Source organism: Nymphalis io, chromosome 14 (genome assembly GCF_905147045.1).
Source record: "Nymphalis io chromosome 14, ilAglIoxx1.1, whole genome shotgun sequence".
Lineage (NCBI taxonomy): Eukaryota > Metazoa > Arthropoda > Insecta > Lepidoptera > Nymphalidae > Nymphalis > Nymphalis io.
In genome coordinates this window covers 708,750-724,285 of record NC_065901.1, presented here as the reverse complement: position 1 = coordinate 724,285, position 15,536 = coordinate 708,750, and the positions used below count along the sequence as shown (strand labels likewise).

General features: G+C 39.4%; 2 protein-coding genes across 38 annotated transcripts; both read left to right on the top strand.

Annotated features, from left to right (window-relative positions):
• Positions 1 to 33: 33 nt before the first annotated feature.
• On the top strand, positions 34 to 3,729 carry LOC126773167 (polyubiquitin-A). 36 transcript variants are annotated; one of them, XM_050493818.1, is made up of 3 exons: positions 34 to 136; positions 365 to 1,504; positions 1,733 to 3,729. In XM_050493818.1, exons 1-3 carry the CDS (start codon positions 34 to 36, stop codon positions 3,685 to 3,687), a joined length of 3,198 nt encoding a protein of 1,065 aa, XP_050349775.1. In that variant the 3' UTR covers positions 3,688 to 3,729. The 36 variants fall into 36 exon arrangements, with proteins under 36 accessions (XP_050349775.1, XP_050349802.1, XP_050349778.1 ...); XM_050493845.1 differs by having other exon boundaries at positions 34 to 364; positions 1,049 to 1,504; XM_050493821.1 differs by having other exon boundaries at positions 34 to 364; positions 593 to 1,504.
• A 1,310-nt stretch (positions 3,730 to 5,039) lies between these two features.
• Positions 5,040 to 13,899, top strand: LOC126773170 (ADAM 17-like protease). 2 transcript variants are annotated; one of them, XM_050493851.1, is made up of 17 exons: positions 5,040 to 5,237; positions 5,317 to 5,556; positions 6,049 to 6,170; positions 6,477 to 6,609; positions 6,687 to 6,964; positions 7,455 to 7,514; positions 7,588 to 7,722; positions 7,988 to 8,126; positions 9,614 to 9,849; positions 10,111 to 10,249; positions 10,471 to 10,540; positions 10,634 to 10,760; positions 11,033 to 11,144; positions 11,796 to 11,911; positions 12,143 to 12,298; positions 13,521 to 13,630; positions 13,755 to 13,899. In XM_050493851.1, exons 1-17 carry the CDS (start codon positions 5,177 to 5,179, stop codon positions 13,813 to 13,815), a joined length of 2,295 nt encoding a protein of 764 aa, XP_050349808.1. In that variant the 5' UTR covers positions 5,040 to 5,176; the 3' UTR covers positions 13,816 to 13,899. The 2 variants fall into 2 exon arrangements, with proteins under 2 accessions (XP_050349808.1, XP_050349807.1); XM_050493850.1 differs by having other exon boundaries at positions 6,681 to 6,964.
• The last annotated feature ends 1,637 nt before the right edge of the window (positions 13,900 to 15,536 follow it).

Sequence of the window (15,536 nt, the reverse complement as noted above, 5' to 3'; positions counted from 1 at the left end):
GAGATATATGATTTTTATTTATTTCAGATCATCATGCAGATCTTTGTCAAGACTTTGACTGGCAAAACAATCACTCTAGAAGTTGAGGCCTCAGACACAATTGAAAATGTAAAGGCAAAGATCCAAGACAAGGAAGGTATTCCTCCAGACCAACAGCGTCTCATTTTCGCCGGCAAGCAATTAGAAGATGGTCGTACTCTATCTGATTACAATATCCAAAAAGAATCTACACTCCATTTAGTACTACGTCTGCGAGGTGGTATGCAGATCTTCGTCAAGACCTTGACTGGCAAAACCATCACTCTGGAAGTTGAGCCATCTGACACAATTGAAAATGTGAAAGCAAAAATCCAAGACAAGGAAGGTATTCCTCCAGACCAACAGCGTCTCATTTTCGCCGGCAAGCAGTTGGAAGATGGTCGCACTCTATCAGATTACAATATCCAAAAAGAATCAACGCTCCATTTGGTTTTGCGTCTGAGAGGTGGTATGCAGATCTTCGTCAAGACCTTGACTGGCAAAACAATCACTCTAGAAGTTGAGGCCTCAGACACAATCGAAAATGTAAAGGCAAAGATCCAAGACAAGGAAGGTATTCCTCCAGACCAACAGCGTCTCATTTTCGCCGGCAAGCAATTAGAAGATGGTCGTACTCTATCTGATTACAATATCCAAAAAGAATCTACACTCCATTTAGTACTACGTCTGCGAGGTGGTATGCAGATCTTCGTCAAGACCTTGACTGGCAAAACCATCACTCTGGAAGTTGAGCCATCTGACACAATTGAAAATGTGAAAGCAAAAATCCAAGACAAGGAAGGTATTCCTCCAGACCAACAGCGTCTCATTTTCGCCGGAAAGCAGTTGGAAGATGGTCGCACTCTATCAGATTACAATATCCAAAAAGAATCAACGCTCCATTTGGTTTTGCGTCTGAGAGGTGGTATGCAGATCTTCGTCAAGACCTTGACTGGCAAAACAATCACTCTAGAAGTTGAGGCCTCAGATACAATCGAAAATGTAAAGGCTAAGATCCAAGACAAGGAAGGTATTCCTCCAGACCAACAGCGTCTCATTTTCGCCGGAAAGCAGTTGGAAGATGGTCGTACTCTATCTGATTACAATATCCAAAAAGAATCTACACTCCATTTAGTACTGCGTCTGAGAGGTGGTATGCAGATCTTCGTCAAGACCTTGACTGGCAAAACAATCACTCTAGAAGTTGAGGCCTCGGACACAATTGAAAATGTTAAGGCAAAGATCCAAGACAAGGAAGGTATTCCTCCAGACCAACAGCGTCTCATTTTCGCCGGCAAGCAGTTGGAAGATGGTCGCACTCTATCAGATTACAATATCCAAAAAGAATCTACACTCCATTTAGTACTGCGTCTGCGAGGTGGTATGCAGATCTTCGTCAAGACCTTGACTGGCAAAACCATCACTCTGGAAGTTGAGCCATCTGACACAATTGAAAATGTGAAAGCAAAAATCCAAGACAAGGAAGGTATTCCTCCAGACCAACAGCGTCTCATTTTCGCCGGAAAGCAGTTGGAAGATGGTCGTACTCTATCAGATTACAATATCCAAAAAGAATCAACGCTCCATTTGGTTTTGCGTCTGAGAGGTGGTATGCAGATCTTCGTCAAGACCTTGACTGGCAAAACAATCACTCTAGAAGTTGAGGCCTCAGACACAATCGAAAATGTAAAGGCTAAGATCCAAGACAAGGAAGGTATTCCTCCAGACCAACAGCGTCTCATTTTCGCCGGAAAGCAGTTGGAAGATGGTCGTACTCTATCTGATTACAATATCCAAAAAGAATCTACACTCCATTTAGTACTGCGTCTGAGAGGTGGTATGCAGATCTTCGTCAAGACCTTGACTGGCAAAACAATCACTCTAGAAGTTGAGGCCTCGGACACAATTGAAAATGTTAAGGCAAAGATCCAAGACAAGGAAGGTATTCCTCCAGACCAACAGCGTCTCATTTTCGCCGGCAAGCAGTTGGAAGATGGTCGCACTCTATCAGATTACAATATCCAAAAAGAATCGACGCTCCATTTGGTTTTGCGTCTGAGAGGTGGTATGCAGATCTTCGTCAAGACCTTGACTGGCAAAACCATCACTCTGGAAGTTGAGCCATCTGACACAATTGAAAATGTGAAAGCAAAAATCCAAGACAAGGAAGGTATTCCTCCAGACCAACAGCGTCTCATTTTCGCCGGCAAGCAGTTGGAAGATGGTCGCACTCTATCAGATTACAATATCCAAAAAGAATCAACGCTCCATTTGGTTTTGCGTCTGAGAGGTGGTATGCAGATCTTCGTCAAGACTTTGACTGGCAAAACAATCACTCTAGAAGTTGAGGCCTCAGACACAATCGAAAATGTAAAGGCAAAGATCCAAGACAAGGAAGGCATTCCTCCAGACCAACAGCGTCTCATTTTCGCCGGCAAGCAGTTGGAAGATGGTCGCACTCTATCAGATTACAATATCCAAAAAGAATCGACGCTCCATTTGGTTTTGCGTCTGAGAGGTGGTATGCAGATCTTCGTCAAGACCTTGACTGGCAAAACAATCACTCTAGAAGTTGAGGCCTCAGACACAATTGAAAATGTTAAGGCAAAGATCCAAGACAAGGAAGGCATTCCTCCAGACCAACAGCGTCTCATTTTCGCCGGCAAGCAGTTGGAAGATGGTCGCACTCTATCAGATTACAATATCCAAAAAGAATCGACGCTCCATTTGGTTTTGCGTCTGAGAGGTGGTATGCAGATCTTCGTCAAGACCTTAACTGGCAAAACCATCACTCTGGAAGTTGAGGCCTCAGACACAATCGAAAATGTAAAGGCAAAGATCCAAGACAAGGAAGGCATTCCTCCAGATCAACAGCGTCTCATTTTCGCCGGCAAGCAGTTGGAAGATGGTCGCACTCTATCGGATTACAATATCCAAAAAGAATCGACCCTCCATTTGGTATTGCGTCTGAGAGGTGGTATGCAGATCTTCGTCAAGACCTTGACTGGTAAAACAATCACTCTAGAAGTTGAGGCCTCAGACACAATTGAAAATGTTAAGGCAAAGATCCAAGACAAGGAAGGTATTCCTCCAGACCAACAGCGTCTCATTTTCGCCGGCAAGCAGTTGGAAGATGGTCGCACTCTATCAGATTACAACATCCAAAAAGAATCGACGCTCCATTTGGTTTTGCGTCTGAGAGGTGGTATGCAGATCTTCGTCAAGACCTTAACTGGCAAAACCATCACTCTGGAAGTTGAGGCCTCAGACACAATCGAAAATGTAAAGGCAAAGATCCAAGACAAGGAAGGCATTCCTCCAGATCAACAGCGTCTCATTTTCGCCGGCAAGCAGTTGGAAGATGGTCGCACTCTATCGGATTACAATATCCAAAAAGAATCGACCCTCCATTTGGTATTGCGTCTGAGAGGTGGTATGCAGATCTTCGTCAAGACCTTGACTGGTAAAACAATCACTCTAGAAGTTGAGGCCTCAGACACAATTGAAAATGTTAAGGCAAAGATCCAAGACAAGGAAGGTATTCCTCCAGACCAACAGCGTCTCATTTTCGCCGGCAAGCAGTTGGAAGATGGTCGCACTCTATCAGATTACAACATCCAAAAAGAATCGACGCTTCATTTGGTGCTCAGACTGCGGGGTGGTATTTAAAAAATTAATTAAAAGAAAAATAAATGGATTTTGCATTTAAAATTGTATTTTTGTTGCACCTAATATGAACATACATAGATTTTTTATATTTCATTTTAATATTTGCATTTTTATTTTTTCTATTAAACAGTTAAATTATGGTAAACCTTTTTTTTTTACTTCATATAGCTCCATCAGGGCTTATCAAATATCTTTGCATTATATTTAAAATTATTTTATTATTCGAAAATGTTGATAAGATACAAAAATTTTGATTAACTTTCTCAAGCACAAATTAATAGTCTTATTTACAATAGTCAATTATATTACAATAGTCATACAAATTAATAGTCTTATGTACAAATTAATAGTCTTATGTACAAATTAATAGTCTTATGTACAAATTAATAGTCTTATGTACAAATTAATAGTCTTATGTACAAATTAATAGTCTTATGTACAAATTAATAGTCTTAATCGTGTTATTTTTAGTGTTGTTCACCACTTTGCAATAAGTAAAAAGTATACATTTATATTCGAATACCACGACAACCATGACCTTAGCGTCGTAATGAGGATCACGGTGTAAACAAAGTTTAGGCTTATTTAAAGGCATTCCTTTTGGAAATTTATTTATACGTTGATTGTAAAAAATGTATATTATATAGTAAACTATCTCAATAAAAATACGAATAGACGAATAAAATTTAATTCGCATAACTCTTATACTACAATATAAATAATATTGTATAAATTAAAAGAAAATGCACAGAAAATTGTTTATTTCAGACATTAAGGTCCATATAAAAATGTAAAGTAACCAGAATAATTAATTAGTGCTAATATCTATCTTGTTTTTTACGCAAAATGATTTAATCGAAGTTGTACCCACTACTATTTATTATTCATATTATTTTGTTCAGTTATATTTTTTGCTACGTCGTATCTTAATAAATGTATTTTTTTAGAAATGGTTGATGATTAGTTTTGTGCTGCAGATGGAGTAAGAATTCGTTTGAACGATGTAATACAAAGACGTTTGATTGATTGGATCCATGACAAATATCAGAAATCTTTAATACTTCTGAGCATATAAAGAGTAATTGGTTAAATCTCTTAGAGTTAAGTTTCCTAATTACTAAAACATAGTTAAATTTTCAATCGAGAATATCAGAAACGCAATACAGTATAAATTACTTTCAGGATTTATAGATTAGCGGAATCTACATAATATCCTTTATCTGTGATTTTCTATTGACATAACACTAGACATTTCAAAAATTTAAATACAATTCTTATATGGTATAGGTACCTACATGAATACGTACATATTAATTAATAAGTAAATTAAAATAGCTGTATTTTGTTTTATTTAATTAGTATTATAATACTTGTAAATATATCAAGAAATCTAAAACATATATTCATATCGTGGTTAAATACATAAATTTAGCAAAATAGTAGTGTAATATCTTATATATATTAACATTTTGTAAATCAATATTTAATCATGGAAATAAATAATGTGTTTCTATTTACAATAATAACGACTTTAGTTTATTTTTGTCATTGTAAGTACATATTTAAAACTAGTATAAATATTTATTCTTTTGAGAGATACATGAATTGATTGTTTTTCTGTGTTTTAAGGTTCGATTTACCAAAATTTGAAGTATTTTGAGACGTTGCATGCTTCAAAATTCACGCATCACATTGTGAAACGAGGTGTAAAGTTATCTCATCATCCTTTTAATATCATCAAGGAGTTACAATTTCATACTCTTGGCAAGAGCTTCAGGCTTATATTACATCCTCATAACTCTGTGCTGCATTCAAATTTTAAGGCGTACTCAGTGGATGCGGACGGAAATAAAAGTATTATTCATATTGGTAAGTAACTACTTGGAAGCACTGGTGGTAGAGCTTTGTGCAAGTTAGTCTGGGTAGGTACCACCGATACGTTTGTTGTCATAATTTTATGTAAAAATTAACGGATTATAAAATCAAAATTAAAGTTGAAATATGTTTTTACTATTGTTATAAGTGAAGGAACATAGACAAATAGATTTCAATTATTATGACTGACATAACAATTAGCCCTTAATACTTTACAAAAACATAATTCCAAAGTCCCAACTAGTTTCATCATGCAAAAAAGTCATGACTCACAGAGCCACAAGCAGAAACTCTTCCTCCCCACTTGACTATGGCCTGAGGTAAGGTGCAATGTCACTCGGAGTCTGAGATGGCTTAACTTTCTAGTTCTCACCCTCATGCCTGGTGACGCTGTAAACACCAGTAGAGCATTTATTCAAACAGAAAAAAATAATCTCACAAATATTAAACCTAACTATTAATAATATATAATATATTATTATTTAGATTATGATCACTTTTATACTGGAAGAGTTTTTGGAGAGAAATCATCAGATGTAAAATTACACATAGAGGATGGTGTTATTACCGGCTCAATTCATACACCACATGAAACTTATCACATTGAGGTAAGATCTATTTTAGTGACTATTATCATATACAATAGTATATTTTATCATAGTAGCACTAAAAAGAATACAAAAGTACTAAAGAGAACTAAGTATAAAAGGCATACTTATTTTTTAAAGAGATTTCTTCCAGCACACATAAGTTTGAGATAAGTAAGACATGAACTCATAATATTATATATTATAGAAAACCTCTTTGGTTATAAAAGCAAACTTTAAGATTGAATTTACTCAAATTCAATCTTACATGTGTATGTGTTAATCAAGAATTAATAAGTTTGTCAATAATTATTCATGTACTTGTAGCCATCCTGGCGGCACCTACCACACCTTGACGATAAAACTATGATCACATACCGGTCATCAGATATAAGATTTAGTTGGACCAATTCACGAGATAACAAGCCACGTGTTTGTGGTTATGTTAAGGAAGGGAAAGGTATATAAAATAATATATATTTTATATATGGCAACTCAAAGTATATTAATGAAATTTATTCTTATAAATAGAATTAGAAGACGACGATGAAGAAGATTACAATGCCAATTTAGAGTCTAAGCAGGAACAATTGGAAAAAGACAAATATTTTAGTCAGAATCAAAATACGGATGATAACAAGATGTCCCTAGCCTCGATTGAGGGGAATCAGGAGAAGAGTGAGAAGAGAGTTAAAAGACAAAGTGATTATGAGTATACGCCTACCAAGACACGGTGTCCTCTCCTTCTTGTTGCAGATTACAGATTCTTTCAGGAAATGGGAGCAAGTAATACTAAGACTACCATCAGCTACCTGGTGAGTGATGTTAACATTATACTTTATCGTACAACATGAATATTATGTAGCCAACAGCTCTTTGTTCTTCCTGATGAATTGGACTTTCAAAAGCAAAACTTTCAATTCGACTGGTGGTTCCTGAGATTAATTTAAAACTTAAATAAATAACTCCTTGTACAAGGGGAACTCTATATTTTTACTTGTAATATTTTTAATGATTGTGATGTATTATTATATTAACTATAATCGAACTTATTTTTTTTTTAATTCACATTGGTGTTATGATTATCGCAGATGTCAATGTGCAAAAATTAATGCAAGTAAAAAAAAAAAAAACAATATAATATTTTAATGTATATTTAAAATTGACTGTGTTTTATATATTTTATTTTGTAAGTCATGAAAAGAGATTTGAGATTTGATTTGATTTTCTTAGAGACTGTCTTAATCGTCTGCAACAGACTCCAGATGCACGGTCCTAATAGTGGTTCTAATGTTTTTACTGTAGATCAGCCTCATCGATAGAGTTCACAAGATATATAACGACACAGTTTGGCAGGATCGCCAGGTCAGTATGTTTCTACCTTTGATTGTCTATTATAGTGTGATGTATGCCTTTATGTAATGGTACGTGATTTCAGGACGCTGACGGGTTTAAAGGGATGGGTTTTGTGATCAAGAAGATACTAGTGCATTCAGAGCCGACGCGCGTGCGCGGGGGGGAGGCGCACTACAACATGGTGCGCGAGAAGTGGGATGTGCGCAACCTGCTCGAGGTGCGTGCCCACTGCCTTGTGCTTTAATCGAGTCGACTATTAATATCGCGGACTATTTACATAGGGCGACTCATATTATTAGGACATTCCGCTAGTAAATTAAATTTCGATAGAGGAATAAGGCCTCCAGTAGATGGCACTGGCACTGCAGATAGCTGGCACCCCTCTCAACCGTCGTCAGGTTGTTACGGATGACGTACCGTGAATAAATTTATTCGCAGGTTATGTATAAATAACGATGACGTCACGTATGACATATGTGTAGGTGTTCAGCCGCGAATACTCGCACAAAGACTTCTGCCTGGCGCACCTCTTCACCGATCTCAAGTTCGAGGGCGGAATCCTCGGCCTCGCCTACGTCGGCTCTCCGCGACGGAACTCCGTCGGCGGCATCTGTACACCGGGTACGTATTGAGTGACACGAGTGTTTTGAGATGAACGAGTAATATTATACACGCACAGCCACAGGCTTGTTGGTGCGGCCAGAAAATATTTATCGTTTGACCCCCGCAGTCCGATTGCCTGGGTTTCGAATCCGGGACCTGAAATAAACTAGGCGCTTTACCAACGAGGCTTATAATATTATACAATATATACATTATATGTAAATATAAAAGTTTATAATTTTTTTATTAGAATAAATTGTTATGTGTTAGTGTGTTGTAGTGATGTAACGAATATCGATAAAGTATTCAAAGATATAGGAGATTGGCGTTAGGAAATACAGCTGACAAATTATTTGTAGTTATTTATACTTAGAAAGTGATGAAATGAGAGTATGGGAAAATAGTGATACATATATTCGGACAACTGTTCCGATTTCTGATTACTGGTAGAGCTTTAGGTACCACCCACTCATCAGATATTCTACCGCAAAACAGCAGTACTTGGGGTATTGTTGTGTTCCGGTTTGAAGGGTGAGTGAGCCAGTGTAATTACAGGCACAAGGGACATAACATCTTAGTTCCCAAGGTAGTTGCACATTGGTGATGTAAGCGGTGGTTAACATTTCTTACAATGCCAATGTCTATGGGTGTTGGTGACCACTTACCATCAGGTGGCCCATATGCTCGTCCGCCTTCCTATTCTATAAAAAAAAAGATTACATTTTTCTAGTATTCGTTACATGTGTTTATATTATTTATAGTTTATATTATTATTATTTTATACATGCTTAGATTTTTATTTTTATTTTCAGTTAATTTGGTGCAAAATGTGAGTGTTTCTTTATGTTGTTTTGTTCGCTTTGCATGATTTGCTTTTATAATATTTTTTATTATCATATCGTATTCATATTTATGATGAGGTCTTGCGTTCTTGTAATGCTTTTCACTGTTCATTATTATTGTGATAAAATACTCTCGTATTTCGCGTTGAGTCTCGCATATAATTCGCGAAGATACCATCGAATTTCCACTGCTAGCAAAACCAGGTGAGTCGTGTTCTCAACGTATGTATTTTCTTATTTATACATAAAGATAAATAATATGTATTGGCGAATAATAAGTCAAATTAAACCATCCGTAAAATTGTGATGGCGATCATTTATGTTCTGCAGTGCCATCTTATGAAGTATTACAATAACTTTATAAAAACCTTCCAACCTCTGCGTTATATACCAACTTTCACAATTAAACCCACCATTCTATAATTATATAAGTACCTACATAATGGTATCATTTTTCATATAACGATCGTAATAATTATTGTGTTTAAATTAATTACAGAATTGTAAAAAGTAAATGAATACACCTGCAAGGTCAATCGTCCGATGACTTGCACGTTTTAACGGTGAAGTTACATGTTACACGCGATAGTTACGGGCGTAGATGAAAACCGAACGTCCGTATAGACGAGACTCGGCTGAGTGTATGTGCGTATGTCACGGCAGAGTACTTCAAGAACGGGTACACGCTGTACCTGAACTCGGGGCTGTCGTCGTCGCGCAACCACTACGGGCAGCGCGTGATCACCCGCGAGGCCGACCTGGTCACGGCGCACGAGTTCGGCCACAACTGGGGCTCCGAGCACGACCCCGACGTGGCGGAGTGCTCGCCCGCCGCCAGCCACGGGGGCTCCTACCTCATGTACACCTACAGCGTCAGCGGCTACGACGTCAACAACAAGGTCAGCCAGCGCTAGTGAACTATGCACTGACAATATGTATTTACGAACAGCTGGATCTCTTTTCGGCCGTATCTGCTTGTCGTCCCATTGGATCCCACAGTCTAAGAGAAAGCAGAGTGCACTTTTCTTTGTGCACTCGCGCGCACTCGTGCCATGTAATGTCTCCTGCGGCAGTTAGCTAGTCTCCGCTGACAATGTCGCTGTTACCGACATCGACGAGGAGGCGGTAATGACCACTCTCACGACTCGCTCGCTCGGCAGAGGTTCTCGCCGTGCAGCCTGCGCTCCATCCGCAAGGTGCTGCAGGCCAAGTCGGGGCGCTGCTTCTCCGAGCCCGAGGAGAGCTTCTGCGGCAACCTGCGCGTCGAGGGAGGGGAGGAGTGCGACGCCGGGCTGCTCGGTGAGTGGTGGAAGCTCCTCTCCGTCGTACTCGTAGCTCGAACCTCGCTCGAGGTGCCCGAGTATGGCTTCAGAGGTCGCCTAGTTTAATACACGTAGAAGAAACCAATAGACGAAATTAAGAATTGACGTGAAATTGAGTACAAAGCAATAATATCATATTATCTTTACTTAGTCTGTACCGTCGCAGAGGTGTAATCCGGGCGACGCTAAACGTTTCAGGTACCGAGGACAACGACATGTGCTGCGACAAGAACTGCAAGCTGAGGAAGAACCAGGGCGCCGTGTGCAGGCAAGTATCCCTCCCCCGCTGGCGGTGCAGCGCTGTGTAGCGCCGTGCAGCGCCGCGCAGCGCGGAGTAGTGTGTGACGGGCGGTGCTTGCAGCGACAAGAACTCCCCGTGCTGCGCGGGCTGCGTGTTCGCGGCGCCCGGCGTGGTGTGTCGCGAGGCGGCGCACTCGGCCTGCGAGGGGCAGGCCGTCTGCACCGGCGCCTCCGCCGACTGCCCCAAGGTACGGCCCCCGCGCACGAGGGCAGATAAATCCAGTAATTACTATTCAAACGTTGTCGTTCTAGTAGACTCTTACGAGTGCCTATGAGTCGTCGGGCGCTCCCGCCGGTTCGGAACTTGGATTCTCTCGAGAGGAACCGGCGAGGAACTCGATAGTTGCTCCTATTTTCTTTCCAAAGATACAATTTTGTATAAACGACGTCCACCTTTCCGCCCGAGACCCGGCAGGCCCCGTCAGACATATGCTCAGTGAGCGAGTGAGTTCCGCCGCAGGCGCCGGCCATCGCGGACGAGCACGAGTGCGCCGAGCGCGGCCGCTGCCGCAACGGCTCGTGCGTGCCGTACTGCGAGACGCAGGGGCTGCACAGCTGCATGTGCGACGTCGGTACGTGCGTGTGTGTGTGTGTGTGCTGTGTGTGTGCTGTGTGTGTGCCCCCCCCCCCACTCGCCGCTCGGCCACGGCGCTTACTAAACTTCATTTTATTTATTTCGAGCTCTCCCAAAGGAATATACATTATAGATTTATCACAGTACAATTATATATTTAACACACCGCGCTAGCTATGTGGCAGAAGGTACATTATCTTTTTGTTATTTATATACACCGGGTAAGCAAATGGCTCCACTCCATCTGATGGTAAGTGGTAGTGGAGTCCAAACGAAACGGCGGCCAGTACAGTCGAGAATAATGTTCTGAACTAGCCGCCCCCGGCTTGCCGGCCCGCAAGATGCCTGTTCACGCCTCGTTCGAAGGAATCATTGACTAATTTAAAATATCCAGTGCCCGGTTCAATTACTCAACGATTTGTTATCACACGTCAGTAATTGTAACTTCAATCGTTTTGAAGTTACGACACGTTATGGTTATCCCAAAAAACCACAAAAAGCCACATGTAAACGACTTTGAAACTTGCGAAAAAATTTTCGTAGGAACGCCCGTGTGTTGAACCTACTAGTCAATTTTACCATTTGAAAATATTTTAGGCGCAAATAGTTTTGAGCGGTGTTCCTTTTGATGTTGTCTGTGGATGTTTAGTGGCGGACGCCTGCAAGCGCTGTTGCCGCAAGAGTTTGAACAAGACCTGCTTCCCGGTCGCACACAACGATATTCTGCCGGATGGGACACCGTGTATTCAAGGCTTCTGCAATAAAGTATGTTACGTGACACATCCTTATATTATAATATAATCATTTTATCGGCATATTGAGTTGTTTAATTATATATACTTCTAATAAATCATAGATTTTATTAATAAAAATAACAAACCGTGCTAGCTGTCAACAACAACAATAACAACCTTAAGCATAATATTATAAGTAAATCCATTATTATTTTTGGATGGCTGAACCCAAATAGTAATAACTTCCACGGCATGTCGGCAGGGAGTCTGCGAGAAGACGATTCAGGACGTGGTGGAGCGGTTCTGGGACATCATCGAGGACATCAACATCAACAACGTGCTGGGCTTCCTGCGCGACAACATCGTGGGCGTCGTGGTGCTCGTCACCGCCATCGTGTGGATCCCGGCCAGCTGCGTGGTGCGCGCGGTGATCACTTCTAGTTACCGAGTAGTGGCCACCCACTCAGGGTCAAACGGGAGTACTTAGTTCTTTTGTGTTCCAGTTTGAAGGGTCAGTGAGTCAGTGTAAAAGGCACAAGGGAAGTAACATCTTAGGTTCCAAGGTATAGGGGGAGGCGGTGACCATTTACCATCAGCCTACTTTGTCATAATAATAATATCCCGGGACATTTTTCACACACGGCAATCTGATCCCAAATTAAGCTTGTACAAAGCTTGTGCTATGGAAACCAGACAACTGATATACTACATATACTACTTTTCTTTTGTAAATACATACTTATATAGAAAAAAATTAATAAATATAATTCAGGCCGTAACCGCGGTCATATAGCTGACAGATCTAGATAAGCGCGAGACCATTATAAAAAAAAGTATGATCCCGGTTGGAACCTAAATGTATAAATGTAAAATGGATAACATGGCGAAACTTTCAAATTTGTAAGTTCAATGAATCTATAAATACGTAAAGAAATAATCGTAATATTTCTTTAATGTTTGATAAGTTTCCCTCGATACTGGCATTTAAGTTTTGGTAATAGTTTAAATGTGATAATAAAAAAAATTTAGAAACGACGTAAAAAAAAAGATTTGATGATTTAAAAAATAATTATTAGTAAAAAACGTAATAAGAAATTGTGAAGGAAATGTGGCATAATAAACTTTAAATGTCGTTCCTTTGTGCACAGAGCAATCTGAATTTTACTTTTGATAATTTCAACCATAAACACTTTTACTATTTGGTTATAAATAAGATTATAATTGTATATAGATATTTTAGTCCACATATTTATTTCAACCTTCTCCTCAAAATGAGGAGAGGAGGCCTTTAGCCCAGTAGTGGGACATTCACAGGCTGTTTCGGTTTCGGTTTCGGTTTATTTCAATAAATCTGGCTGTTCTCAAAGAGTATTCCGTAAATTTGATTGTCCCTTATTACTAACAAGGTGTTAGGTATAAAAAAGTATGCCTACGACCAACGTCGGGGTTCAAGCTTGCTCCAAACCGAATTCCATCAAAATCAGTTCAGTGATTTGATCGTGAAAGCGTAACATACAGACAGTTACTTTCGCATTTATAATATTAATAGTATAGATTCGACTTGTATGTTTATTTTATTTTTATGTTCTGTGTTAATAGCGTCAAACGCGTATAGTGACGTGTCTGTCCGTTTTGTCCAGATAAGTTACGTGGACCGTCGACGACAACGCCAGCACCAGAAGTACATGGAGTGGGAGCGGCAACGCGACCTCGTGCACCCCTCGTCGCCCCGGAAAATTATATATACCAGGTGATTTATTATCCGACGCGCCGAGTGCGCGCTTATGTTCAGAATTACTTTCCTAATAAAGAAAAATACTATTAATTTTAGATTATATTAAATGTTATTCATTCTATATTTATTTTCTTTTCAGGTTGCCGAAGCAGAAACCACCGGGAATAAAGTCAGTCATTCAGGGCAGCAGCCAGCTTTAATTCACTCAGTATTATGCTTTTGGGAATTTCACTATTGTACAAACCATGGCATTTTTGTTTGAATAAAGAAAAATTTGACTTTAATTAGTGTATAATTAAATAACCTCTTTCATTCAATTCCTCGTTCTGTATTTCCGTTAGCTCCTTCTGAACCACGCAACGGATACGGTTTTCACTACATGAATGAGCATTAAACGAATATGAATGATATATATATAAAAAAAGCCGAGATGGCCCAGTGGTAAGAACGTGTGAATCTTAACCGATGATCGTGGGTTCAAACCCGGGCAAGCACCACTGAATTTTCATGTGCTTAATTTGTGATTATAATTCATCTCGTGCTTTACGGTGAAGGAAAACATCGTGAGGAAACCTGCATGTGTCTAATTTCACTGAAATTCTGCCACATGTGAATTCTACCAACCCGCATTGGAGCAGCGTGGTGGAACAAGCTCCAAACCTTCTCATAAAAAAGAGGAGAGGAGGCCTTTAGCCCAGCAGTGGGACATTCACAGGCTGTTACGGAATGATATATATATATATATATATATATATATCATTCATATCGACGTAAAATCATAAGACTCTTTCCCAAGTACTTAATTATGATGATTATCGCTTAATTAATTCTACTTTACTAAGTATTTTTTTTTTTATAGAATAGGAAGGTGGACGAGCATATGGGCCACCTGATGGTAAGTGGTCACCAAACGCCCTTAGACATTGGCATTGTAAGAAATGTCAACCATCGCTTATAGCCAATGCGCCACCAACCTTGGGAACTAAGATTTTATGTCCCTTGTGCCTGTAATTACACTGGCTCACTCACCCTTCAAACCGGAACACAACAATATCAAGTATTGCTGTTTTGCGGTAGAGTATCATGTAATGTTATGATTAAAATGTATGATTTGACTTGGTAATAAGTTGTGATGGCTTAGTAATATTTTAGGGAATGAACCATTACTCCTCATTTGTTAAAAGGATAATTATTAAATGTCACGAATCCGACATATCACTGGATTATATATATCGGCGCAATATCATTTATTTAAGTTATTTGCTTAAGTTACTTAAGATATTGTGACTCTTAAAACTAGTTACAATTATTTAGTAAAAGAAAATCATTTCAAATGAATCATTCATTTGGGATGATTTGTTTTCGTTGTCTAATTATGTTTTCATAAAAACTTCATTTAATTAATATTCTAAAATCATTATTTTAAATTATAATTACTAAAGTCATTATTTTAAATAGGTTAAGTTCATGTTCACAATTTATAAAAATGTTTTATGATTATTTTTGTAAAGCTCCCCACTCTCCAGTTTGGTATAAATACGAGTACTGGTCTTTACACGAGGTAGTCCGGCACAAGTAGCCGAGTAGTGCGAAGCTCTACTATGTTATTTACATTCATTCAATAAAAGGTTTATTGGAAGAAGTTGTAGTGTTTAGGGCTCCCACACAAAACCGCGAATTCGCATCGCATCGTAAATATCTGCGAATTCGCACGAACGCACCGCAAGAATTTCCGATCTGCTTCGCATCGCACATTCCTGCGATATTACGACATCCTTGGTGACGCCATTTTAGTCCGCTCTGAGACAGCTTTAGAGAAAGACGCGCGGCGCCTGCGCCGCCTTCTTTGTTTATAAAAAAATGGCGGAATATGATATAGATTTTTTAATTTCTTTAATTGAGGAGCGTCCCGTCCTTTGGG

Coding starts and splice junctions, on each gene's coding strand:
- LOC126773167 (XM_050493811.1), top strand. CDS start 34: ATGCAGATCTTTGTCAAGACTTTGACTGGCAAAACAATCACTCTAGAA. Junction 1,505..1,732: donor AAAAATCCAAGACAAGGAAG/GTATTCCTCCAG, acceptor AAGACAAGGAAG/GTATTCCTCCAGACCAACAG.
- LOC126773170 (XM_050493850.1), top strand. CDS start 5,177: ATGGAAATAAATAATGTGTTTCTATTTACAATAATAACGACTTTAGTT. Junction 8,127..9,613: donor CGGCGGCATCTGTACACCGG/GTACGTATTGAG, acceptor ATGTCACGGCAG/AGTACTTCAAGAACGGGTAC. Junction 9,850..10,110: donor GCTACGACGTCAACAACAAG/GTCAGCCAGCGC, acceptor CTCGCTCGGCAG/AGGTTCTCGCCGTGCAGCCT.